This window comes from Aspergillus oryzae, chromosome 6 (genome assembly GCF_000184455.2).
Source record: "Aspergillus oryzae RIB40 DNA, chromosome 6".
Lineage (NCBI taxonomy): Eukaryota > Fungi > Ascomycota > Eurotiomycetes > Eurotiales > Aspergillaceae > Aspergillus > Aspergillus oryzae.
The window spans coordinates 411,436-437,653 of NC_036440.1; the positions used below are offsets into that span (position 1 = coordinate 411,436).

Consider the following 26,218-nt stretch of genomic DNA (forward strand, 5'->3'; position numbering starts at 1 on the left):
GAACGATTGATATCCACTGTATTGTTAGATAGGCAAAGTTAGCAGAACTAAAATACCAATAATATAGCATGTAATTATATTTAGCTTTTCCAGACACCACAGGAGACTGTTTGACCCAAGGTGGATTTAAAAAATTAGCCAACGCAGTCCCATAACCAATGCATCCACGCATACGGAGTACAATAACCTCGATTCCCAAACGCGAATCTCAACCAAATCAGCCATTGACTAAACCACACCTATTCATAATCTCCAAAACCACACCTAATCCGTCCTCCTCCACTTCGTCTCCTCATCCTCCTGCATTTCCCTATCCCCATCCCCATCCTCCCCCTCACGAGCCCTCACAGTCCCCGCCCCAGGCCCAAGAGACAAAGTCGGCTCCTCCCCACCCCCAATCCAATTCCCCTCCTCATCAAAAAACTCATGCATATTATCCGCCGTAATCCACCCCGAACTGCCATCCACCGGCGGCGGCAAACCCCCATCTCCACTCCCCATCTCCACAAGCCCAGACGACAACAACCCCGAACCACCCTCCTCATCCTCATCGTCGCTCATGGGATCCGGGTGCAGATTCGAACACGCCGAGACGGCATTATACAGCGCCTGCGTGGGCGTCTCGTCGGGCTTATTATCCTCCTCGGATTGCTGCTGCTGCTGGGACTCGGGTGGTGGGACAACGGTCAACGTGATACATTCTTCGAAGTCGTCTTCTTGGGCGACGCCGGGTTGTTCGGGAACCGCGATTTGCATGTACAGGCCTTGCACTTCGGACTGGGTGTCTGGGAGCGTGAGGCGCTGGACCGCGTGCAGGGAGATGCTGGGGTAGGGGATTGAGAGGCCCTTTTGGTGGGTTGGGTTGTAGAGGAGGAATTTACTATTTTTATTCGTATCCCGTTAGTCTCCTTCTGTTGAAGTGGTTTGTAGTTTTAAACTAGATGTTTTTCTTACTCGGAAGTCACCCAGACGTCTACGCCATCAATGACGATCTCCTTGCCCTCGGCGTCGGAGCCGTTTTGGTTCTCTGTTCCGTTTGCGGTGGGTGTCGCGTCTGCGCTGCGGAGGGAGTTTAGGATTGGGTTGGCTTGGAGCTCGTGCTCGAGGATGGATAGCTTGCAGTGCTTGCTGTGGTAGTGGAGGACTGCGGGGCCGGAGTGGAAGGAGGATGGCGTGCGCGACTGGTGGTCGGCGAGGAGGACGAAGGAGGAGGTTTCTGGTGGTGTTTGGAGGGGTTCCATCTTTGTCTTTTTTGGGTTTGTTTGAGAAGTTGTTAGGGGTGTTGAGGGTTGTTTGCTTGAGGGAGGTTTAGTTGGCGGTGGTTTAATATTTCTGCCGGGGAATTTGGCGGAGGTTAAGCTTTGATATGGGAGAAGGCGGAGGGGCTTCCTGGGTGGGGGAAGTTCGCCTTGCCTTTGATACAATTTTTCTTTGGATAAATGATGACACGATGGGTTAGTTTATAGCATAGGGAGAGTGAGGGTCATAACGTATTAAATATAGTTTGTATAATACACTTTCTTCATTGAGTACAAACATATGGAACCGCAGACACCGGATATTGAATATCTCTGAGATAAGGTCAAGACTGGGCCCAACTTGTACAGGATATTTCCCCACATAAAATTATTCTTTAACCTTATAGTATCCTTCCTGTATACGGCCGACTCTACGCGATAGTGCGGTGTGGCGAGCTTCGTCCGTGCTGAGGCCGCAGGATCCTGACATGCCAAAGCTCTGCAATCTGCATACGGGGTGCAGCTGAATCTGCAGTCTACCGCAAGCTTGATGGGTGTGGCCCAATCGGTGACTTTCCCCGATGGTTCACACCATGGCAGAGGAAGCTAAATGACGCTGCCACGTCGAGGGGGATGATTGTACCTGACGCTCAGTTGATCGAGACCACTCATTTTACGTTTAGCCCACCGAACACTCTATCCAGCTCCTCACCCTCGTCGCGCGGCTTCATCGATGGTAGTTTCGACGCATCTGGATCCGAAGACAAGCTATCTAGCAAGCTGTGTTCTGGTTGCCCTGACGGTCTGGGACCTGCCATAGATCTACTCGGTTGTAGTAGCTTCTCTTCGCGGTCCAACCACCCGGGCGCAACCCGTCTCTTCTCTGCGAGATCGCGCTGCACAATGGACTCCTCCCAATTCTGAATGGCCTTCTCCGCATCGGTGCGGTTTTTATTGAGCAGTTCCTCAAGAGACTTGCACGATGCTAGGATTTCTTCGGCGGATGCGGCGTGCTCACCGCTCGCGGAGACCACATAGCGGGGCTTAGTGTCGGGGTTGTTGGGGTCGACTGTTACGGATGCCGGGAGTGTGGAAGGAAGTGATTTGTAGGTGTAGGGAAGGGTGACTGAGGAAGGGAGGTTGATGAAAGGAGAGACGGTCAAAGGGACTTGCGCCAGGAGTGGATGCGGGCCTGGACAAATAGACAGATAGATGATTAGTATATAAGCTGCGACAAGGGGATAAGAGGGGACTTACGGTAGGATTCATACATTACTGGTAAGTAACTGAGAGAAAGCTAACTCGGGAGAAAATTAGCCAAAGTAAAATAGCTAGGTCAGACGACGATCTGAGAGTGAAAATGGGGTTGTTGTAGTTGTTGTTCAAGATCATGGGAGGTTATACTCCGGATTCATTGAGGGGGGAAACCCGCGTGACGCCATCGGTACCTTTTAATACGACAAACACAGGGTACATACTCCGTACTGTAATACATAACTTGTGCGATCCGTGGATCTCCCAGATTTTGACCACCATCCGATGCCTTCCATATATTGTGTTATTCTCATACTGTTAGCTCCAAAAGATGTTAACCTTGATCTGGCGATACTTGGACTTAGTTGAAGCTCAGTTTTCGAAGCTGAAAGATTCTACCACCAGAGTAACGGATGAATGAGCTGGAGTCCAGCCGTATATTCATGTATGATTACGATTCCCAAATCATAACCGTCTCAATTCAAAGCACCAATAAGCCCATCACAAAATGGGTCATAACCTCGATATCTAGCGGCCTGGGAGAATGATACGCAAGCGGGACCACACCAGGAGGGGTGACTGGCTCTACCCGTTGCACGTATGTTCATCTTGAAGACAGAGCCAAGCTTTGCTGCTATGACGGAAGGGGTTCTCGACCCTTTGTGTACCTCGACTTATGCATTGGACTTCAGGTTGGTATGGTATTTCTACGTCAAACTTTCAATAATATAGTTGGGAAGATTTCCTATTAACGAACGAAAATGTATTGTTAGGTCGCTTAGTTTGGGATGATGAGAACTTCTCGAAATCAGCAAGAAATATTGCGTTGGTCAAGAAGGCTGACGGATGGTGGCTTGAAGCTGATGTCGAGCAGACCAACGGGGCTTACGAGCGACGGGCTCTTTGTCTAGAGGAACGGATCGAATGCTTCGAAGATGGCACCATAGAGTACGTTTGATGAGATGGACCTACCACTATCAAGGAGATTTGATGATCCTCAACTCTGCTCAACTGTTTTCCCTGACTCGTATAGAATGGGCCCCCAATATGTGAGGCTGTGATATACTGAACCGAATCAGTGAGAAGTAGACTGTAAATCAAGAAGGGGGATGTGTCGTAGGTAATATAGTTGTTGGTTATGGAGATTTATTGATAAATTACCAAACTAAACGTTACCTTAAATACTAAGTTTATATATCACAACTTCTCGTTGTCCCTAGACCTAGACCCTTATATGGTATGCGCTAGTATTGGGATATTTTTGATACGTAGTCTGTCCCGAACAATTGATGCGCTATCTATCTTAAGTTTAGCATATTATATCATTGAAGTTTGAAAGAAGCATCTTTGCCATCTCTACCATCGGTTACCACTGCTCCGCACTGAGTGTACCTTTCACTGCCTTTCAACCCCTGCCGAGCATCTCAGACTCCAAAACCTTGGATACGGCCTCGACTGCTTCCTTGTTTCTTGTTCTTAATTATTCTAACACACGACCCACGTCTACTTTTTTCTTAAACACCCGTTTACTCCATACTCACTCCACTTAGCTAGTGTCCTTTCATTAGCTTCCTTGTTTCCCTGCTGGATTGGAAACTCTTTCTTATTTGCAAACTTTTTTTTTTTTTCTCTCTCTCTCTAAACGTGCCGCCCTCCCAACCTTAGGGTCAACCATATCTCAGCCTCAACTCGGGCGTTCGCCTCGCGTGTGAGATCCCGCCGCGCTCTAACCCCACCAAACATCGGTTCTCCGCGCTGTCAAGTCTCCCCCCTCCCAACCCCCTTTTCTTCGCTCCCGCTCTATCTACCGGGGCCTTGGATTCTTGTGATTTTCAAGATCCTAGTCGTGAGCCTTGCCGTCAATTTGATTCAAGATGGACCGCACAATAGCGCGAGCGGTGACGGAAAAGAAGCCAGTCCCGGAGATTGACTTCACGTTACATACCATGGAAGATGGCACTCAGGTGTCCACTTTGGAACGGGTTGTTAAAGGTAGGTCACGCAGCATCCCTTCACCTTTCCCCTTTTCGCCCTGACATTTTTGCGATCCTGCAGAGGTACAAGCGCCGGCCTTACAGACGCCGACGGACGAACAGTTCTGGTCCCCTGAGGACCCCTCCAAGCCAAACCTCCAATTTCTGAAGCAGCACTTTTATCGTGAAGGTCGTCTCACCGAAGACCAGGCGCTATGGATTATACAAGCGGGTACGCAGTTGTTGAAGGCAGAGCCGAATTTGCTCGAGATGGATGCCCCCATCACGGTGTGTGGCGACGTTCACGGACAATATTACGATTTGATGAAGCTTTTCGAAGTTGGCGGCGACCCCTCTGAGACGAGATATCTATTCTTAGGCGACTATGTTGACAGAGGTTATTTCAGCATTGAAGTGAGTTCCTTGGGCTTTCGTGCCGTCGCTGGGTTGTGTGGCGCAAATGGTCTGACCTTGTGCAGTGTGTTCTCTACCTCTGGTCCCTGAAGATCTGGTACCCGAATACGCTCTGGCTGTTGCGAGGTAACCACGAGTGCAGGCATTTGACAGATTACTTCACCTTCAAACTGGAGTGTAAGCACAAATACAGCGAGCGCATCTACGAAGCCTGCATCGAATCCTTTTGCTCCTTGCCGCTGGCGGCGGTCATGAACAAGCAGTTCCTGTGTATCCACGGTGGCCTAAGTCCTGAATTACACACACTGGAGGATATCAAGTCGGTAAGTCTAGCAACTTCTGTCACAGTAGTAATGGCACGTGCTGATAGAGGCCGCAGATTGATCGTTTCAGGGAGCCTCCGACTCATGGCTTGATGTGCGACCTTCTGTGGGCTGATCCTCTGGAGGAATTCGGTCAGGAGAAGACTGGTGACTATTTCGTCCACAACAGTGTTCGAGGATGCTCCTACTTCTTCTCGTACCCCGCCGCCTGCGCTTTCCTGGAAAAGAACAACCTCCTCTCCATTATCCGTGCCCACGAGGCTCAGGATGCCGGATACCGCATGTATCGGAAAACAAGAACCACCGGTTTCCCTAGCGTGATGACCATCTTCAGTGCGCCGAACTATTTGGATGTGTACAACAACAAAGCTGCTGTCCTAAAGTACGAGAACAACGTGATGAATATCCGTCAATTCAACTGCACTCCTCACCCGTACTGGCTGCCAAACTTCATGGATGTGTTCACCTGGTCTCTTCCCTTCGTCGGAGAGAAGATTACCGATATGCTGATTGCTATCCTTAATACCTGCTCCAAGGAGGAATTGGAAGATGATACTCCTACGACCGTTTCACCTACGGGCCCGCCCTCTCCCCCTGTTCCGATGGACGTCGAATCCAGTGAATTCAAGCGACGTGCAATTAAGAACAAGATTCTTGCCATCGGTCGTCTTTCACGAGTCTTCCAGGTGTTGCGTGAGGAGTCCGAAAGGGTCACAGAACTTAAGACAGCTACCGGTGGTCGCCTTCCCGCGGGTACTTTGATGCTGGGAGCAGAGGGAATTAAGCAGGCCATCACGAACTTCGAGGATGCCCGTAAGGTTGACTTGCAAAACGAGCGTCTGCCCCCAAGTAGTGAAGAGGTTTATAAGCGGAGTGAGGAGGAAAGACAAGCTGCCCTGGAGCGTGCTCAACGTGAGGCAGACAACGACGCTGGATTGGCTACCGTGGCTCGACGGATTAGCATGTAAGTTTTCTTGGTGAAAAAGACAATTCGGAAGAGCGTACTCTAACGTGTCACAGGTCTGCGGGCTCGGGCAGAAGCCGGCGGCAGCGAGATGCTGCTCGAGAGAGTCGAGAAGCATGAGCATAGGATTACTATCATAAAGCATTCTACTCTGATTTTGCACCTGCTCAACCGGTCTTTCTCGTGTGCAAATATTGATCCGTACCTGTATAAAGCGCCTCTGAGTCGGACGATATAACGAGGAGCTTTTCCTCTGGCGAACGGCCCAGCTACATAATATTATGCCCTGTCTGTCACGAAGAGACAGGCTTTTATTGCATTGAGTATTGGAACTGCGACAGGCTATTGTTGTATTTATCGAGGCGTCCGTGACGTCTTGGCTCCATGAGTTGATGAATCGATACACCATGACACCCCCCTATTTTGTTTATAACTGTGCGGTACCTGTAGGCAGTTTTTCTTTTTTTAGTCTAGTCATAAAAACATCCGTATGCAGCATTGGAGTGTATCAAGAATTGTTTCGTCGTAATACTGGGAATCGGCAGTCACGGGCCTCCGCGGCCGCCAAGACTCAACACCAACTCCAATTATCCGCCCTTCCAAATCCATATACCACTAATACCCTCCACCTTCCCGCCAAATACCCTCTCCCACCCATCAATGCCTCCTAAACTGCGCGGCTCGCTCTCTAAGGGCTTGCCGCGTGCTGGGGAGAAAGCTGCAGCATATTACTGCCCGTCCTGCGCAACACGGAGACGGACCCTGTCCACGCGTCGGAACGGCATCGTTTCTCCCCGGCTAGAAGCTAAACGTCTCTCTCTTTTCTCCTCTCGTCCCATCACTACATCGTCTGTGATTCACGCCCGACATGTGCCACCGCGCTTGAGGGAGCTATATGAGGCGCTGAATAAGATTCAAGGTGTGGCCACGGAGCAGGTGAATATCAGCCGATTGCAGCTTGCTTTGCGCGGATTGGAGAGTGAAACACCCATAATCCGTGTTGCTGGTGGGTTTCTTTCTCAAACAGTACTCTCAGATATATTTGCTGACATATCAATAGTTCTCGGTCTTAACGATGCGACTGCCGCGCGGAAGCTTGTGCGCTTGTTACTCGCCGATCCATTAAATACAAGGGAGAGCTGGGAGGATGCACTGGATGCCTACGACTCTGATCCTACACAGGGCTTGCTGATTCGGTATGCTTGGATTGTATCGGTGTGGGACAAGGAGAGGAGGCTTTGCTGACACTCGACAGATACGGCGAAGTATCAGAGTCCATTCCGAACAACCTTCTCCCTACTATCTCCGTGCCCTCCCCTATCCTTAAGAAAGGCAACCTTGAAATCCTAGTGTCTACCTTAGGTGCTGAGACAGAGTTATCGGATGCGCATTTCACGGCAGATACATTCCTCGTCCCCACAGTGACGATTCCGACTTCACATTCCGGCCGACATAATGCCGTACGATACCCAGTCCACAGAACTGTTGTGTGCGGTCGTGGAGTGGACGGATTGGTTGCGTATAACGGTTTAGTCTCTCGGGCAGACCTAAAGAAGGAAACAAGCTCAGTTTATGGGGCTGTCGATTTGCCAGTTACCGCCCCACAGAAAAGCAATGACCGAATCGCATTCGTAGACATCGATCGAGCGGACGAAGCCCTCGAGAAGTTCCGCGAATCCGTGCAAAACGCCTCTCTCTATGAACGTGGTTGGAATGGAAGTGGTGTACAGGCTGTTCAAGATTGGTTGTCGTCGTTGCCAACGGAAGGGGCTCTCGACCCCTCCCTCAAGTCTCTTATTACGTCTCTGATTGACGCCGCAGAGGCTGGAGTTGCTGCCGACGAGAACAGATTATCGCAGGATCAAAAGGCAGCCACAATTTCAGACGATGTCCGGGAGAACCTAGACCGTTCAGTGACCGAGTGGGCGGAGAGGGGACATATAGAACTGCGCAGCTCACTCGAAGAAGGATTCGCGACAAAGAAATGGAAGGGTCTTGCCTGGTGGAAGCTGTTCTGGCATGTGGACGACGTAGGCATGATCACGTCAGAGATTTTGGAAAAGAACTATCTGCCGCGTGCAGAGAAAGAGGTGATCTGGACTGCGGGGAGATTCCACCAGGCCGGTCTTGGGATGCAACTAAAGGACGCCCCTCAACCAGCGCAACAGCTTCTCAACGACTCCACGAATGGTGAATCAGAATCCGATGAGCTCTGGCCGACTCAGATAACCACGAGTCGCAACCGGCTACTTGAGACGACGGTGCCCTCCCTGCAGGCAATGGCGCAGAGGCTAGTCCTTTTCAGCATGTCAACCACTACCTTGACATCCGCTCTGTCGGCACTGACATATGTTTCCATTCCGACAGCGTCGGTGTACGAGACCGGCACAATTGTTGCAGTTGGATTGATCTACGCCCTACGACGGCAACAAAAGAAGTGGGAATCTGCCCGCACTTTCTTTGAAGACGAAGTCCGGGAGGAGGGCCGGACGGCATTGATTAAGACGGAGGAGCACCTGCACGCCGTCGTGCAAGAAGGTGGACCACGAAACGAGGATGTCGCCGAAACTGAGGCCAGGAAGGCGATCGATCGGGCAAGAAAAGCCCTGGAGCAGGTGGACTGAGTTTCATCGCATAGACCCGTGTAGATCATGCAATGTACCATACTTACCATCGCCTCATGTTACCCCTACCAATCCATAGTCCAGTAGACCACCAAAGCGCCACAACATCGTCTGAACCAGTCTACACCCATCATCACTACACACCATGCATAAGATTCACTCTTCCAAGTCCCAAAACAACCCTAAGCAATCTCCACACTTCCCTCGGGAACCCCTTGCCAACTCCTCAACCTGCGCGCCAAAAACCTCATAACAGGCAGCATCTCCTCCCTAGACTTGGGCATCCCATCTCCCCTCCTAGCATACCTCGCGACCTCCACAAATTCAAAAACCCCCTTCGTCCTCCTAACCGCCCCATCACTCACGACCTCCGAATCGCGTCCAGCAACCAGCAACACCGGCGTCCGATTCTTCTCACCCACCACACTCCCCGAAATCGGATACGGCGCCCCAATAGAAATAACCCCTGACAATGCCATATCTCCCCCAATCCCAGCACCATCATTCGCACCAGAATCACCCACATCCTGAACCTTAGGCTGTATCCCCAATTCTCTTGCACAAACAAGCCCTACCATACCCCCCTGCCCGAACCCAAGAATCATAATCTCCCGCAACTTATACCCGCATTTCTGAAGGAGAACCCCGCGAATCACCTCGTTGACTATCGTGCGCGTTGCGCGCGCAAACCCGGCATCCATGTCCAGCGCCCCCGTGGCGGAATCGAAGGAGATGTCATCGCCCCAGTGGAATCCGGGGAGGTCGAATGGGAGGGGTGTTGGTGCTTGGAGGGTGAGGACGGTTGTTTCGGGGAGGTTGAGGGCGCGGCCGAAGGTGCTGAATGTGGCGCTGGTGTCGCCGATGCCGTGCAGGAGGAGGAGGATGTTGGGCGGTGGGCGTGTGCTTGTTGTGGTGGTGTTTGGGGCGGTGATTGAGATGTTTAGGTGTGGTGGGAAGTCGGCTTGGGTGGGTGTTTTCGTGGGCATTTTTCTTTTCTTTTCTTTTGTTTATTAAGGCGGGTTTTGGTTGGTGGGTGGTTGAGGTTTTGGTAGTTTTGTGTTGTTGAGTTCGGGTGTTAATGGTCCTGTAAGGTTTATAGATTTGTAATTTATGGGCGGAAGCTGTCGTATATAGAAATTGATAGATCTTGATATGGATATTGATATCGTGCATTAGTGTAGTACTCCTTACATAAGCTATGCATATACATAAATACCCCATTGTAAACCCTAAGTATACCGGTTCATTGACATTGCTTTCCGTGCACGTCTTGCACCTAATACTACACGACCGGCTAGTATTAAGGAGCATCATGTATCTATTTCTATAGTTGTTAGGAGGCTCTGTCTCTCATGTACCCTGATGTATACTCATTTATATCTTACATGAAGGCTACACACGAAGCAGCATATGCAATAGCAGTAGATATACATTTTGAAGGGTGAAAGTGGCTGGACCGGAAACAAGGAGATTTTCTTCATACGCAGCAAACAGATAAACCAAGTCGTCCCGAAATATGAGTTTTCCGTCATTGTTATGACTCGTTTCAGCATTTGAGCTCTGAGACCATAGCAACAAACGCTGTACTTCCCAGCACATCTCCATCCCGCTCTAATTGGTGAAGAAGGTCACTATCTTGATCGTAAAGGTTGGATATTCATGACTCACAATACAAAGGCCGTGACTCTAACCGTATATTCTGCCGATAATAGTGATGGTACAGTACTGTCAAGTAAGAAGACCACCGACGTCTTGATGACAAGCGAATGAAGCAATCGACGAGTAGGCTACCATAGTCACGGTACCTTACGATGATTCATTCCTCCCTGACTTATCCCCTATTACAATAAATCCCCAATAACTTCCCAAGTACTCCTCGTCTACCTTCTATACTCATTTTAAAAAGCTCATAGAAGTCTAACGAGAAAATAGAACTCGAAAATCCCATTTCTTCTTCTTCCCATCCATTACATTATGGCACCATCGTCATCCACACCGAACAATATGAATACCGAAGATACCCCCAACATCCCATGTCTCACCGTGACAGATCTCAAAGACTCCTCCTCTTTTCCCAACCTCTGGTATCGAATACACGTTTTAGTTGCCGACCTCAAGAGCTTTGACAAACCAGCTTCTAATAAACGGCTCGAAAGGATCGTTGATCCATCTTTCATCGGCGAACCGTACTTCACCCCGAAAGAAGCAGATACAATAAAGAAGACCATGATCGACGGCAAGGAATTCACACAGTTCGTTAAAGAGGAACTTGATAAGCGTCTCGATCGACGTAGCAAGAAACGTTCCGAAAGCGGTGACTTTCGTATCTGTGCTGCCCATGATCTTGCTCCTATAATGGCACAAGCATTGGATATCGACTTGAAGCGGTTAGAGAAGGACAAAAATTTTGCAAACCTGGTTGAGGAAAAGGGACTTCACCTGGGAGGGGAAAGCTGGAGTGGGTTGGAGAAGAAGTTATTCTCTCCCAAGAAAAGAAAACATTGATGGGTGATTCTTGTTTTTCGAGAGTTTCTGAATAAGTTACTGTCCATCAATTAGCATGATTGATCAATGGCTAATTGAGGTATAGACAGAGGATTGTTACTGCGGATGCGGCTTTCCAATCGAACTACAATCCCCAACAAAGTATACTATTCTTTTCCATGGAAAAGCACCTTGCAAGGTCCTGAACGGTATGGTACAATGGAAGGCTCAGTTGTGGTTTCAAATTCTAGTACTTAGCAACCAAGACGTACTCCTCAGAATCATCAAAACTGAAGGGATTCAACTCTTTTGGTTTAGGGGCATCTAGATATGAATATTTCTGTTACGGAGATGTCATTTTATTCTATATTTACTAATAATGAATATCAAGGGATCAGAGCCACTTGGATATATCATTCGAGAAGCTGGAATCCTGCCTACCACCCAACAATTCTAAGCAGAGTTTATTGAATTGATGGCCCTATTCGAATAGTATCTATAAGATTACTCTTCCTATTATCTGTCCGGCGTAGCGCTGCTTTTTCCTCCATAGACGAACGCATATGTTAGACTTATATACCATACTCTACTACTCATACTTTCATTTCATTCTAATAGCTTTCCACTAAAATACAGTCTTTTATAGCCGCTCCAGGTACAGGACCCAAAACTGCCGTGAGAATCCTCCTAATCTCTTCATGACGCCCTCCTCATTTCAACTAAATTTGCATCCCTAGGTCACTTTTCTAAGCACTGGGAAAATACTTTTTAACGGCAAAGGGAAGCTCCTAGACACTACGTTCATGACTGAGTGGATTGGTTATGTCATGTAGGCGGGGATTAACGAATTGGTAGTAGGTGACGTCCAAGCGCTCCGGATGGCACTGGTATCCACCATTGGCGTCAAACTCTGTCAATGAGAAGTGTCTTTTCTTTCTTATCTCTCGTCTCCAGGGGAAATCAGCATCTGTCAGAGTTGGCCAATGTACATACATTTAACTGGATCTCCAGGGGCCAAGACGGAATCTCTGGGATTCTTCCACCACTGATATTCCGAGTCTGCATCCCAACCATCTGCGACGTAAAGTAACGCGCTTATTTATACAACTACACCCCCCCTCTTCTATAGGTATTGTTGTCTCATAGTAGCAGCCTATAAAAGTAACCAAATGTCAGAAACTCAAGTGGTGAACTTGATCCCGTCCCTGCGCCAAGCAGGGCTGTTTCCCAGCTCCGCACCCCTCATCCCCGAAGACTTTACCCCAACAACAGAGCTTCAGGTAGCATTCGGTGAGAAATCAGTTTCTCTGGGAAATCTATTCAGAGTCAGTGATTGTAAATCAGCTCCGAAAATCACTTTTGCAGCCGAGGTATGTTACCATACAGCATTGATGTGGATTTCCCCGCCGGCAGCTAATAGTTAATGTACAAAAGAGGGACCTTGAATCTCCAGAGAAATATACCTTGCTCTTGATAGACCCAGATGCACCGACCCCAGATGACCCCAAATTCGCCTACTGGCGGCATTGGGTCGTTTCCGGATTGCAACCGTCGGGAGCACCTGAGACTGTTCAGACGTTAACCGAGTATCTTGGCCCTGGGCCTAAGGATGAGTAAGATTCTCTTACTTCTACTGTTAATTTGTGTACGTACTTACAAGATAATGGTACGTTAGTTCACGACCTCATCGCTACTTGTTTCTGCTGTTTCGCGAGCCACACGACCTATCGCTCTCGAAGGAAGACGTCGGGGGTGAAGAGTTCACGGCTCGGAGGTCGTTTAAGGCTGCTGAGTGGGTGCAGAGGCATGGACTGGAGCTCGTTGCTGTGAACTGGATGTTGGGTGCAGGGGATGGTTGGCATGAGTGAGAGTATATAGCATATTTGCCATGATCTCCTATATAAAGTAAAGTGCTACACTTCGTCTACTTTGTGTAGCTGCTCAAACGCAAACTGTATGCGCAAGTGCCACTTTCAACGCAGTACATTAGAATGGAATCGATGGAAGACCTAAACTAAGTTAAGATAACAATAAGAAGTAAATAAAGTCATAGCCGACTATTAAAATATATCATCATTTATTGATAGACACAAGAAGCCTGCCTGTAGCACAATAGAACGCCGATTCCATTCTACAAAACACCCTACCCCTCGATGATAAGTCCATTCGCCTTTAGAGCAGGAATTGCCCTCTCCATCGTCCACTCAGTACACTTCATCAATTGCCGTCTAGGCTCACCAGGCTCATAGAAAGTCAATGGATCTTTCGTCTTAAACGGCTCCGTCTTCATTGTCTTCACATTAAATGCTTTCTGCTGAGGCGGCGTTGGTACACCATCTAAAACCCGTTTCCAGTCACCAGGATGATTGCATGCTTGGGTGACGCCCAACTTCTGGCTTGTATGAAACTCCGGGGAAAGCTCTGGGGCTTCACTTGGAGTTCGAGTATAGTACATCCCCTCCGATGAGGTGATATCGCCAGTGACTTCGTGAATTGTACCGTTACCGTTCGGCCCCGTTTTCACGAAAATGGTAGTATGAAACCTTGGTCCAGGGAGGTCAGGATCTTGCATGGCGAGTGTGGTCCTGATAAGGAAGACTTCGTAGTATTCTGACATTTGTCACTTCTTTAGGAGGTGTAAAGTGTTCAAATTAGAGGCTAAGGTAATATTATCCGGTTTTCGGATAATAATCCTGGTGTATACTGCTCGACTGCTGCTGGTACCGGGCTGTTTGGTTTGTCTGAGAGTCAGAGCACAAGTGACTCTTTTATATCGAGCTCTAACTCCGAAATAATGGCTTAGAAAAGTGTCTACCATAGAGGACTAGCAGGTTTCCGTTGTGAAGATATTATTGACAAAAGCCCACATCCCCATTTCCCCGCCCCCGCTTCTCTGGCCCACCCCAACCATCCGTAGTATCTCAGAGACAGTGTACCCACACTTTGACAGATATAAAATAGAATACATTTGGATACACATCTAAGACTTTGAGTTGTCATGGTTCGCCCCCCATCAGGTAATCGGGCGTGTATTCAACTCGTTTCCACAGTATATGCGGATGTTGAAGTACTGTACTATTTCCGTGATAGCTTGAGATGTCGGGCAGTGTTGTTGAGGCTTGAATCTGGATTATACATAGTGGGTATAAAGAACTAATCACTTTTCTCTAATTAGAGCGTTATTCGTTTGGTTTTTCTTATGCATAAACGAAACAGGAGAAGAGGAAAAACCTAGATTCCGACGGATCAGCCACTTCCAATAAATTTATGACTCAGAAGGATTTTATTCTAGTCCTTCTCCACAGTCCCTTTGTCACCATGCAAAGCTTTCGGTGTCTTCACAGCGACATAACTTCAACACAGGACACACAGACGTCGCAGATATAATGAGCCTACGACCGCCTGCCGCCATACGCCGTCCTTCCAGCAACGTGGATGGTATTTCCCACGAGTTGTCACGGGTCAGCAGCGACATTGGACGTAATGAACAGCTAGATTCCCACGGCCAGGTTTTACTGAGCAACGAATGGGACAAAAAGGAAGGCTGGCCTGTTGTTGCAGCCGGATCAGCCACATTCTTTGTGTATCTTGGTTTGGTATACTCCTATGGCATTGTGCAACTTCATCTTGCCGATGCGCATCTCGCTAGCGCCTCGACCTTGTCGTTCATCGGATCCCTGGGGGCAGCCATGTCTCCTCTCATGGGAATGATAGTAGCTCGGATTATCAAGCGCATCGGCTACAGATTCACTGCCTTCATTGGGAGCATATTTCTGGGTCTTGGAGAGTTCACTGCGGGCTGGTCAACGCAATCAGTTCCTGCCATGTTTGCCACACAGGGACTTCTATTTGGCATTGGAGCTGCGATGCTCTTCTTGGTAACAAAATACCTTTTGTAAAGCATGATATCTGTCGTATTCTAACATAAAGTCCACAGCCGGCGGCAACAGTGCCGTCCCTATGGTTCAAAAAGAAACGAGGACTAGCAACTGGTCTTGTCTATGGCGGTGCTGGGCTAGGTTCTGCTGTGATTGCGATTTCACTAGAAGAGCTGATTAGCGTGACTGGGCTAGAGGGAGCTTTGAAAATACTCGGAGGCATGGCATGGGGTATTTGCATCCCAGCATCCTACTTCCTCAAAGCGCCCTCAGGAAGCGCGCGTGCCGTGTCGAGCATACAATGGTAGAACCTCTGCCCGACCGACAGTATTCTCTGCGCTAATGTTCAACCACAGGCGTCTCCTCCGTAGTCTAAGGTTCATTCTCATGTTACTCATGGGTGCCATCGCAACCTTCCCTCTCTTTGTCCCTCCGTTCCTCCTGCCACTTTACATCTCATCGATCGGTTTCTCCAGCCGAGTGGCTGCATCTATACTCGCAGCATGGAACTTTGCCTCTGCCCTCGGTCGTATCGGAATGGGCTTTGGGGCTGATATCTTCCTCGGCCCGGTCAATAGCATGATCCTCTCGCTCACTGTTATCGGCGTGAGTGCAATGGCCCTCTGGCCGTTCGCATCCTCTCTCGGACTTCTTATTTTCTTCGCGATTATCAATGGAATGGGCTCTGGTGGTTTCTTCAGTCTCATGCCCGTCGTCGTAGGCGCGGTGTTTGGGGATGGGCAGCTCGCGAATATTATGTCCATGTTGTCGACATCCTGGACTTTTGGGTATTTTCTGGTAAGATCCCATGCATGTCTTACATACCTTTCGCCGTTCAATGAAAGTTAATGTTATAGTAGGGGTCGCCTATCGCTGGATACCTGCTAGATGCTTACGGCGGCACAGACGCCGGCCTTGCTGCGTTTCGGCCCGCAATCTTTTATGCTGGATCGCTGACCCTGGCGAGCGCGGGCCTGCTTTTGTCTGTTCGACTGATGATGAACAGAAAGATATTTGCGAGAGTCTAATCGGCTTTTAATTTCTCGTAAGCTGGAGAAGGAATGTCAACCGTGCATATCAGGTTGAAAACGGCCATTACTGAAATGGATAGTTTTTCCGTTGCAGTACTCACGCAAGAAGATTACACCACTAGAACAGGCGGTCGATCCTAGCACTGCTGTAGATCAGTAAGCTGCTAGAGGAAATATTCCAGTTGTCATGCTTGTCATGTTCAATACACCAGTTTAAGTTGCAGGGAAAACATGTTCAGTTGGGTATTAGAGGCAGGCTCTTGAAGTATAATATGATTGACATTCAGTGTTTCCACATTCGTCCTACTCATAAAGTATGTAAAGAAGTAGCTCCTGTAGTGTTAACCACATTTGCATATGGCGCTGTGACCTTGAGCTATTTCATTCAGCTGATCTATTGAATCCAGGATGTAATGTAACAATTAGGGTTCACTGTAAGAAGTTAGGACATAGGAAGACCATAATATTGACACATAGAATAGATTGATGTTATTTGTTTGTTTATTTATTTGTCTTCCAAAATAAAATTAGAAATCGAAGTCTTCTCCGTTTTCCGGTCGTTGCATTACTGCGCGAATGTGATATTGACGCCGCCATTAGATAAATATATTGACAACTTAGATCTATATTCTAGCGATCGACCACTAATGAAAGTTTCTCAGCCTTTAGTGATATAAGTATATATAGCCTTTTTGAATAATCTGAGGTGTCATAAGATCCCCTTGTTCTTTACACCTACCAAACTGAGCAGCTAGCCAGATGTCATTAGATCACGTACCCATGATGGTGATGGTGTCTCGCAGAAAGACACATACAGCCTATACGGGCCTGTCTCGACACTAGCTTGTAAGATTGAAGGACCCCCAAAACATCCTAGACTCGTAATCAAACGTGCTTTCAAGGCTTCCTTTGTGTCTGCTCTGCCCTTTCCGTAATCGTTTGGGCTCATCTAGCATGGACAAGTCTGTGGATCTTCACGTGGCCAGAATCTCATTCTGCAACTGGACGAAGTCCGAATAAACATGAGTAATAGAAATATCTAATAGCAGGAGGAGTCCCCACAATGACCTGCTGTATGCCGATCCAGAAGCGCATAGCCACTATCGAACCCGCCCCACGATGTATCCCTTTAGTTTGCGTTAGGGGAGTGGATCAAAGGCTTAAGTAGGGAGGTTGAGGGATCGGGCCGCGTGTACGGAATATAGTTAGGTAAATCAGGGTCCTAACATCTAAATATCGAAAGATCGAGAGATTGCACCATTTTAAAGTTGAAATTGACTAAGGATCACCATGCTTTCGACTCCGCCCCTCAGTATCGTCCATCGATATACTTCGAGCCACTCAGTATCCTGTCCAGAGTCCTTCCAACTTCGAAGATCTAGGAAGGTGGGCCGATGGCGTGCGGTATATTTACCGCATATTCCTTGTTTGTTTTGGCACGCATGCCGGACCATTTTAGGGCCCACACCTTCCCTTGCTTACGAGATGCGAAGCCCTAGGGATCAATCTGCGGACTTTCCATTTTAGGACAAGCCCTCATCGCGCGAGCGTCAAAGCATATGGTATAATTCCTTGCGAGGAATATTCTCAACGAGTATCGTCCTTACACGAATTTGAGGTGACAGCAGCATGTAACGAGTAGCGACGCGTCAACAGACATTGAAGAACAGATCGGTAACTTGTCTCTCTGGCATGCTCTTTCAATTTGTTTCGAATGCAGCTGGCCCCACTGGCCTTCGATGTACTATGCGGATGTTGCATAGTGGTTCACAGCCATGGATGTCGTGATATCACCACTTATATTTGTCAGCTCAATGAAACGCCGTACCCACTACTCCCGGTCTTTCGGCTCGAAAGAATAAATTATAGAGTAGACAGTGCCAGCATTAGGTGATTCGGATCCTTCCGGTCGCCATCTATGCCTTGCGCCTATGAAAGGGGCCCATTAGTAGTGGCTATGAGGTTAATAGGGATCATCGCAATGCTCCTCCGAGGATACATAGTAAACATAACGGGAGATCGGTAGTGGATTCTGTCAGCAATGGGCCAATCAAAGGATATTTGGGTCACGACTATCATTATTAATTTATACGTATTCAGAAGAACCCCAGTTGCCCATCCCTATCGATTAATAATCATTACAAGCTAGGATGCTCTAACCCTTGTCCAACACCATCTTGGTGGCTCTATTGGTCCTTTGTGGCGGCCCTGAGACAATCATGGCCCAGTATTTAAATTGAATGCTTACACTAACTCCCACCTCTCACTCCGTTGCTGTAGAGGCAAACGGGGAATACGGGAGACATGAATTCAGTTGAAGAGCAACCAAAACCTGCATCTGCTGATGCAATGTTTCCCACGGGAGACCACCTTGTGTTGGATGTGAAAGAAAACCCGAAGACATGGCCCACAACTAAGAAGTGTAAGAGAACCGCGCGTCCGTATAGTGCTTGTATTGAGTGCATAATAAGGCAGCTAACGAGTGATGACGAGTAGGGGTCTGCACCACCATTGTGGTGATGATGACGGCGACCGTGGCCTGGTGCTCCAGCATCTACACCGCTGCCCTTCCGGATATTATGCAAGACTTGGGATGCTCGCAGATTGTGGCGACCCTTGGAGTGACGACTTTTCTCTTGGGCTTTGGCTTTGGATCTCTATTGTTTGCGCCGCTCTCTGAGATCTGGTAGGCCTGATTGCTTTCCTCCTCCCCCCCCCCCCCCACACCGTAGGGCACCAATGCCTGACACTGCAACAGTGCTAATCCTTCATCCTCCCAGGGGCCGAACTCAAATCTTTCGCTTGACAATGGGCCTGTTTGTAGCCTTTCAGATCGGCTGTGCATTAGCGCCCAACATCACCTCTCTCATCATCTTCCGCTTCTTCGCCGGCTTCTTCGGTTCTCCCACCGTCAGCAACTCGGGTGGCTCCATCACTGACCTCTGGCCCCAGAGCAATCGCTCCGTGCCTATGGCCTGCTTCTCTGCAGCCAGCTTCTTAGGCCCTGTCTTTGCCCCAGTGGTGGGTGGATTCATCTCGCAGTACGCGCCCTGGCGCTGGAACTTTTGGGTGGTACTCATCCTCAGCGGTGTAGTCTACGTTGCTGTCTTGTTCTTCCTGCCCGAAACGTATCCAACCAAGCTTCTTTATGACAAGGCCCGGCGTCTGGGCCGTGAGAATGAGATTGGACAGCCCCAAGTCTGCCAGCAGCTGCGCAGCAGTCTGACTCGCCCGTGGCTCATGCTCTTTACGGAGCCCATTCTCTTCCTGCTTTCTCTGTACATGGCCTTCATCTATGGTATCCTCTACCTAGACTTTACCGCTTACCCGATCGTCTATAAGGAGACGCGAGACTGGAGTCCCGGGATGGCCGGCCTCTCATTTCTCGGGATCGGCGTCGGCATGACCTTAGCAACCATAGGCTCTCCTTACATCAACGTAATCCACCGTCACTTTGTGCTTCGTCTCGGACCCAATCCAGAGGCTCGCCTGCCCCATCTGATTATCCTCGCCTGGCTTATCCCCATCAGTCTGTTCTGGTTCGGCTGGTCCGCCAAACCTCCGACCCACTGGATCTGCGGGATCATCGCCGGCGCCCCATTTGGGTTCGCGATCATCCCTCTCTTCTTGGGCATCATGGCTTACCTGACAGACTGTTATGGACCCTACGGCGCTAGTGCTCTGGCTGCGAATGGTGTCTTGCGATCCATCTTTGGTGCTGTGTTCCCACTTTTCGCCCAAGACATGTACAAGGGCCTGGGGGTCTCATGGGCTACCAGTGTCCTGGGTTTCGTCTCCCTCGCGATGACACCACTGCCGTGGATGTTCTATCGGTACGGACCACGCATTCGCGCCCGGAGCAAATATCACCAGAAGACAGCCGCAGACCCATGGGATTAGAAGGTTGTATATTCCCGTAGCCCGGTCTACAGTGGCCGGATGTATACTTGTATCCTACATGAGGACTACAAACGAGATCAAAAGCGGCATATGCAATGGCGGTAGATCTATATCGAAGGGTGGAAATAGCTGGGCCGAAAGCAGCTGAAAACGCACGCAATGTCAATCCAAGCCTTCTCTAGCTGTTCGAGAATAGAATTAGACGCAGCATATGCGGCTCTACCAAGGGCTGGGTCAGCCGTCGAACCAACGCCGGAAGTATGTACTGCACATTCTGTATAGTTAGACTAAACTATTATTTTCTTCAGGACGCCACCGGCGACGTCTCTCGCTAGAAATCTCGTAGGGTGACAGCTCTGATAGGCAGTTGCCAATCGAAATAGTATGCCTGTATTGTAGATCAATTATTGAATCCTGCTTAGACTTCTGGCTACCTGTGAGACTATTGCTTGATTCTAAAGTCCGAATTGACCCGAGGTCATATTTTCTCGGAGAATATGTAGCTTTCCCTGCATATGACTATTCGTATGGACACATCTAGAAGAGTCCATGTCCTCCAATAATAGAAACCCAAACCCCAGGAAGACCAAAAGCGTCATTCTAAGGAAATGTGAGTTATTAACTAGCCCAAGAGATGGATATTGCCATCACAATTCTTACTGGCGGTAGTACACGCTGTAGTATATTAGGGATTATTCGGTACGTGCCACTATGCCTTGATCCTCCAATTAACCACCAATGCAAGGCAGCCAAATACCTAATGCATGTACCTACATGTTTCAGGGTACCCTGGTGGCAGGAGGTGATTTGGCAGGAGGCAATAAGAGAGTGGGTAAGCTGAACTTACGTAGATTTGCTCGCCTTGCGTTTGACAAGAACGTGCAGCCTCGGGCTCTCTTTAATTAGATGGCGACAGCGTGGGTCTTTCATCATTGACCTACAATATGAGACTATTGACGCGTCCATCACAATACACGAAAGAAAGTCGGTCTACTGGCTTGCATCGGATCGACCGATAATTATTCGTAACTCTTTGTTGGTATGACCCCATAATTGAACGCCCTCCACTCGTAACTACAATATATAGTCGGTAGGTGAACTCAAAGACTGTTCTGTGCTTGTCCATCATCAGAAACTTCTTGGGTTATCCTCCCATCTAGGTTCGCTAACTTCATTTTTATTTTCTGCTAGTCGCCATGAATGTGGGTATTGTTGGAGCTGGGATATCCGGTCTCTATATCGCACTGTCTCTTCAACGGCAGGGACATAATGTCACGGTATTCGAAGCCACTCCCAGGATAGGAGGCCGGATTTACACGCATCGATTTCAGCCGCTCAACGAGGGCGAAGATGTTTACTTTGAAGCGGGAGCTATGCGAATTCCTCGCTCCCCATTACATGATCGCGTTTTTCACTTTGTCCAGTATCTGAACACGTACGGCAAGCCTGAGGATCAAGTCGAGCTGATCCCCTATGTAATCGAGCACGAGAACAACATCGCATACGTTCACGGCCACAAAGCAGACCTCAGTGACACCGAGCATGGATCTCGCCTAGGGATCCCCCAGCCTTACCGAGGAAAGTCCGCGCGGGAGCTCCTGGGTGAGGTTGTCACGCCGTGGCTGCAGCTTTTAGAGAGAGACTTCGACAAGGGGTTTGCCGAGATCATGAAGTACGATATGCTCTCTTTCCGGAGCTATCTGGCTTTAGTCCAGCAATGGCCACACGAGGTAATTGACTTTGTCGAACTGATGACGAGTCAGACGAACCAATATGACCTGAGCTTCGTGGAAATTATTATGCAGAATTTAGACTTCAATGTTCGCGAGTGGTTCACCGTCGGTCATGGTATGTCCCGTCTCACGCAAGGGGCAGCCAAGCTTGTGGGTCTGCAGAACATCCACACCAGCTCTCCCGTCGATCGTCTCATCGAGAACCCCGATGGCCGCATCACCCTCCACGCGCATGGGCCCATCCCTTTCACCGGTACCTTCGACAAGGTCGTCCTGGCCATCCCCCCAGCCGCCCTTCAGGGCATCCGGGAACGCCCAACCTGGAGCTTCATGAAAGAGCAAGCGATTCGCAGCGCCCATTTCGAACCGTTATATAAGATCGGACTACACTTCCGCACGCGATTCTGGGAACAGCTCAATGCCCCATCGTTCGGAGGCCAGAGCGCCACCGACCTTCGGTTCCGATGGATTGTCTACCCGTCCAACGATCTAGGGACCTCGGGATCGGGAGTGCTCCTCCTCTACTGCTGGATGAACGACGCATACCGCATCCAGTCAGTGCCGCGCGATCAGCGCGTCAGACTGGCGCTGCATGACCTGCAGCGCTTCTTCGCGGACACGGGCGTTGATATCTATAGCCAGTATGTGGATTCCTTCGACATCTGCTGGAGCAATGAGTATGTGACGGGTGATGCAATGTTTCTTCCTGGCCAGTTCAGTCGCTTCCATCGCGTGGCTGCAAAGCCAGAGGGTAACATTCACTTTGCTGGGGAACACTTAAGTCGACATCATACGTGGATATCCGGTGCCATGGAATCGGCGCAAAAGGCCGTTCAGGAGATATCGGGGGAGGTGGATGCGAGACCTCTGGGAGAGGAAGAGTACACCCGGCAATTCGTGAAGGCGATCGAGACGCCGCCGCGCCGTGTGGATGCGATACCAGAACATGAGAGACAGATTTTATCCCGACTATAGGAACACATTTATCTATATACACGATGCTCCTTGGTACTACCCGGTGGTGTAGTCCAATATTGTCTAGTTCCCTGGCTCCCTGCAGCCTTGGTCAAGACACATACGCCATCATGCTCGAACATAGACTACTTATTTTCTGAAAAAGTTTTAAATATCGAAGGTTGTCTGCGTTTCATACACCATCACGTTTGAGTTTAGCACTTCATTTAATATTTGTCTTATGTCTTTATCGGACAGGTGACACAGTTTTGGTGTGTTCCATGATTAGATGGTTTGGTTTACATAGTATTTTAATGAATTGATCATTTCCGTATCCATATCGTTGATAATGCATCATAAAGCTATATAACTTCTATTCAACATATTGCCTTTACATCAATCCTTACTACAGTGACCAAGCTCTCGTTATATGCCGAAGGTATCCATTTATGTTGGCGAACAGCTGCATGGCTTCTGTCAGCAGATGGATATTATTCTATAGTACCAACAATAATTCGACGATAACATAAGTTTTATTATTCCATTGGAAAGCGATGAACGTCTAGTCTCAGCTAAAAAACTACTATTGCATATAACGCTCGAGGCCTTAACGGCCATACAGTATATGTATATAAGTGGACTGTTCTTCATCTGTGAAAAGCGAATGTAGGGCTCATGAGCAGACACGGTCTACTACCACACGTGGCAGGGGTGGGAACCTGCCATGACGTCTGTTTATGTCCATGATAATATAGTACTCACCTAAATACAACGCATACATCTTATACGAAGGCGTGCACGGAGAGTCCTCGCCAGGTGGGAGGGTCATTGGATCACGTTGAGCCTGGTACCAGTGAGCAGGAACTTCTGAAAATGCCGTATGCAAATGACTATTCAAAAGCAATACAGACAGGCGAAAGAGGAGGCATGGCTTGGACGGCTTACCAGCATTCCTACACTGGGTCCACGAAACTATAAATTAGCCAGTTTGAGAAGGGGAAGGGGGGGGAGCTCAGCAGAGACGATCCGTTAAACCCAATGTGATATCTGAGCCTACGGTTTGTCGAGACGTGATGGAGACAAAACTTTTACACAACATAGGCTATTCGCGGGTCAATCCAAAAGAGGTCCAACTCATCGACCCCACCTTCTACAACAAAATATATACATTAGGGATGACTCTATCATCAACACTTTGCTATCATGATATATGTCGTCTGCATTCTTCAGTCACGTCACCTGACTAGGATCACGGGAAGGTCTGCTAAGACCTGACGCTTCAATCTGGACAATAACATGTCAGTCACCTGATGAGTTACCTGACGCACAGTCGTATAATGGCTTTCTCTGTTTATCGTATAGTAGTTGAAGGACACACAACAAATATCTACCTCGCAGTCGTCTAGCTCCATCATAACATACTTAACCATGCACATGCTACAAAGGAAGGTTTTGGCTCTACCTCCACTTACTATAAAAACTTTCTCCAGAAGTATATCTTTCACTTGTCGAGGTAGGCTTCCCGGGATCACCAGCATGGTATTTTTCTATTAACATTTCTACCTGGTTCTAGGAGAACCTATCCGATATGAGCAGCTGTTTGAGTACACAAACGGACGCTTCCTGGTTAACGAGAGGAGCGAAAAAGCAAAGCGATATACAGAATTCAACGTTGATGCGCTCTGCACCATAGTTTCTTCTTTACCTTCTGTCTCTTCGCCCATCTCCAAGATTGACAAAATGGAAGGCGGGTTTAATAAGGTGATGTTAATGACAGCAGAGAATGGAAAAGAGGTCGTTGCGAAAATGCCATTCCCTCGCATCGTACCGATGGAGCATAGCACTGCATCTGAAGTAGCTGTCTTGAACTATGGTGGGAACTCTCTTTTCTATGGGCAATTTTGCTGCTAATGTACCTATGTCTAATAGTGAGAGCTCATACCGCTGTGCCAGTCCCCAACGTCATCGCGTGGAGCTCCGACGCTTCGAACCCCATTGGGTCAGAGTATATCCTGATGGAGAAAGCCCGTGGCAGACAGTTAGTTGACGTGTGGGGTGACATGAACCAGCTACAACGCTTCAAGTTTATTAAGAACCTGGCCAGGCTGGAAGGTCAGCTAGCATCTTTGGAGTTTCCAGGCTATGGAAATTTGTATATGCTACATTCTGCTCCTCAACTTTCGGCCGCAACAGTAAACGACGAGTATTGCCTTGGACAAGCATATAATGAGTCATGGTTTCCCCAATGCGAAAACGGCACCCATTCAGGTCCATATTTGTCGTCCTCTAGGCCTCTTGTTGAATCAGTACTAAGGGTGTATACTATAGGGATGAACCTCACGGACCTCGGTCTTGCATTGGCCGGGCGTGGCCTTACACAGATACAAACTTCCACCTTTCTTCCTTGTGGACCACATTTTGGCTCTAAGGACGAGCATTCTCGGATCCTGGAAGCTGCCATGGATATAATACCGAAACTAGCAGAGCACCCTATTGTGAAACCCTACTGTCGTCCAACGCTATGGCACAGAGACCTCCATCTAGGCAATATATACATTTGTGACCAAGATCCAACAGATATAGTGAGCATTATCGACTGGCAATTTCTCTCGGTCATGCCCGCGTTCATGCAAGTCCAATGGCCATACTTCCTTAGCCCGCCAGAGAACTACGAAACCGGGTTGATAAAACCAGAACTACCATCAAACTTTGACGAAATGGACCCAGATGAAAAGGCTTTCGCGGTGGCTGTGAACGATCAAGCTCTACTTTCAAAGTGTTATGAAGCGGCACTTACCAAGAACCACCTTCCGTCGTGTTTTGCTCTGACTCGAGTCCACTCAGCTATGCGACACCTGTTCTCATCTTGCGAAACAACGTGGAAAGATGGGATAATACCGCTTCGTGATTGCCTAATCCAGATTTCTGAAAGCTGGCGTGAGTTGGGCCTCCCTGGCTCGTTTCCTTTCTCGATCACAGATGATGATCTATCAAAACATAGGCTTGAGCTTTCACGGTATATGGATTGGCATAAATTGAAATCGTATACACAGGAGCTGTTGCATTCTGATGATGACGGCTGGGTATCGCCTCAGCTTGACTTTGGCAAAGTCCAAGAAAGACATGCTGAGCTATACCAACTGTACCTTCAGTGACAAACAGAGGTGATATCGGAGGAAGAGGCAAAGAGACTTTGGTTTTACATCGATAGAGATTGATAGCATATGGTACAATTCCCACTTGATATCCCGGGTAGCTTTTCCGGAACTCTCATCTTATGATTCCATTCGTTAATTGCGTTTCTTTTTTAGTGTGTGCGTTATTGTTTCTTACACACACCCCACTCCTACTCCGTTGAGTGCATTGGATTCTATTACCGGTGAATAGTTCGTGATTGGTATCATGCTTTCACTAATGAATGAACTACAGGAAGGACTGGGATGGTATT

General features: G+C 48.5%; 11 protein-coding genes across 11 annotated transcripts; 7 read left to right on the forward strand and 4 right to left on the reverse strand.

The window, feature by feature from the left end:
- Positions 1-264: 264 nt before the first annotated feature.
- Positions 265-1,241, reverse strand: AO090020000555 (Voldacs domain-containing protein; the record flags this gene model as incomplete). The annotated part of the gene is made up of 2 exons (XM_001824800.3): positions 265-880; positions 955-1,241. 2 exons carry the CDS (start codon positions 1,239-1,241, stop codon positions 265-267), a joined length of 903 nt encoding a protein of 300 aa, XP_001824852.1.
- A 665-nt stretch (positions 1,242-1,906) lies between these two features.
- On the reverse strand, positions 1,907-2,511 carry AO090020000554 (uncharacterized protein; the record flags this gene model as incomplete). The annotated part of the gene is made up of 2 exons (XM_001824799.3): positions 1,907-2,430; positions 2,496-2,511. The coding sequence occupies 2 exons, from the start codon at positions 2,509-2,511 to the stop codon at positions 1,907-1,909; spliced, it is 540 nt and encodes a 179-aa protein (XP_001824851.1).
- Positions 2,512-4,366: 1,855 nt separating this feature from the next.
- Positions 4,367-6,170, forward strand: AO090020000552 (serine/threonine-protein phosphatase 2B catalytic subunit; the record flags this gene model as incomplete). The annotated part of the gene is made up of 4 exons (XM_001824798.3): positions 4,367-4,484; positions 4,548-4,879; positions 4,945-5,202; positions 5,259-6,170. The coding sequence occupies 4 exons, from the start codon at positions 4,367-4,369 to the stop codon at positions 6,168-6,170; spliced, it is 1,620 nt and encodes a 539-aa protein (XP_001824850.3).
- A 656-nt stretch (positions 6,171-6,826) lies between these two features.
- On the forward strand, positions 6,827-8,790 carry AO090020000551 (uncharacterized protein; the record flags this gene model as incomplete). The annotated part of the gene is made up of 3 exons (XM_001824797.3): positions 6,827-7,172; positions 7,227-7,362; positions 7,422-8,790. 3 exons carry the CDS (start codon positions 6,827-6,829, stop codon positions 8,788-8,790), a joined length of 1,851 nt encoding a protein of 616 aa, XP_001824849.1.
- A 182-nt stretch (positions 8,791-8,972) lies between these two features.
- On the reverse strand, positions 8,973-9,776 carry AO090020000550 (alpha/beta hydrolase; the record flags this gene model as incomplete). The annotated part of the gene is made up of 1 exon (XM_001824796.1): positions 8,973-9,776. One exon carries the CDS (start codon positions 9,774-9,776, stop codon positions 8,973-8,975), a length of 804 nt encoding a protein of 267 aa, XP_001824848.1.
- Positions 9,777-10,764: 988 nt separating this feature from the next.
- AO090020000549 (uncharacterized protein) lies at positions 10,765-11,295 on the forward strand (the record flags this gene model as incomplete). The annotated part of the gene is made up of 1 exon (XM_023237945.1): positions 10,765-11,295. The coding sequence occupies one exon, from the start codon at positions 10,765-10,767 to the stop codon at positions 11,293-11,295; it is 531 nt and encodes a 176-aa protein (XP_023092890.1).
- Positions 11,296-12,443: 1,148 nt separating this feature from the next.
- AO090020000547 (uncharacterized protein) lies at positions 12,444-12,856 on the forward strand (the record flags this gene model as incomplete). The annotated part of the gene is made up of 2 exons (XM_023237946.1): positions 12,444-12,644; positions 12,752-12,856. The coding sequence occupies 2 exons, from the start codon at positions 12,444-12,446 to the stop codon at positions 12,854-12,856; spliced, it is 306 nt and encodes a 101-aa protein (XP_023092889.1).
- Positions 12,857-13,417: 561 nt separating this feature from the next.
- Positions 13,418-13,846, reverse strand: AO090020000546 (uncharacterized protein; the record flags this gene model as incomplete). The annotated part of the gene is made up of 1 exon (XM_023237947.1): positions 13,418-13,846. The coding sequence occupies one exon, from the start codon at positions 13,844-13,846 to the stop codon at positions 13,418-13,420; it is 429 nt and encodes a 142-aa protein (XP_023092888.1).
- Positions 13,847-14,660: 814 nt separating this feature from the next.
- AO090020000545 (uncharacterized protein) lies at positions 14,661-16,254 on the forward strand (the record flags this gene model as incomplete). Its single annotated transcript, XM_023237948.1, has 5 exons — positions 14,661-15,152; positions 15,212-15,456; positions 15,509-15,950; positions 16,013-16,134; positions 16,203-16,254. The coding sequence occupies 5 exons, from the start codon at positions 14,661-14,663 to the stop codon at positions 16,252-16,254; spliced, it is 1,353 nt and encodes a 450-aa protein (XP_023092887.1).
- Positions 16,255-17,897: 1,643 nt separating this feature from the next.
- Positions 17,898-20,083, forward strand: AO090020000544 (MFS transporter; the record flags this gene model as incomplete). Its single annotated transcript, XM_023237949.1, has 4 exons — positions 17,898-18,053; positions 18,464-18,605; positions 18,680-18,869; positions 18,964-20,083. The coding sequence occupies 4 exons, from the start codon at positions 17,898-17,900 to the stop codon at positions 20,081-20,083; spliced, it is 1,608 nt and encodes a 535-aa protein (XP_023092886.1).
- Positions 20,084-21,279: 1,196 nt separating this feature from the next.
- Positions 21,280-22,791, forward strand: AO090020000543 (flavin monoamine oxidase family protein; the record flags this gene model as incomplete). Its single annotated transcript, XM_001824790.1, has 1 exon — positions 21,280-22,791. One exon carries the CDS (start codon positions 21,280-21,282, stop codon positions 22,789-22,791), a length of 1,512 nt encoding a protein of 503 aa, XP_001824842.1.
- Between the last annotated feature and the right edge of the window lie 3,427 nt (positions 22,792-26,218).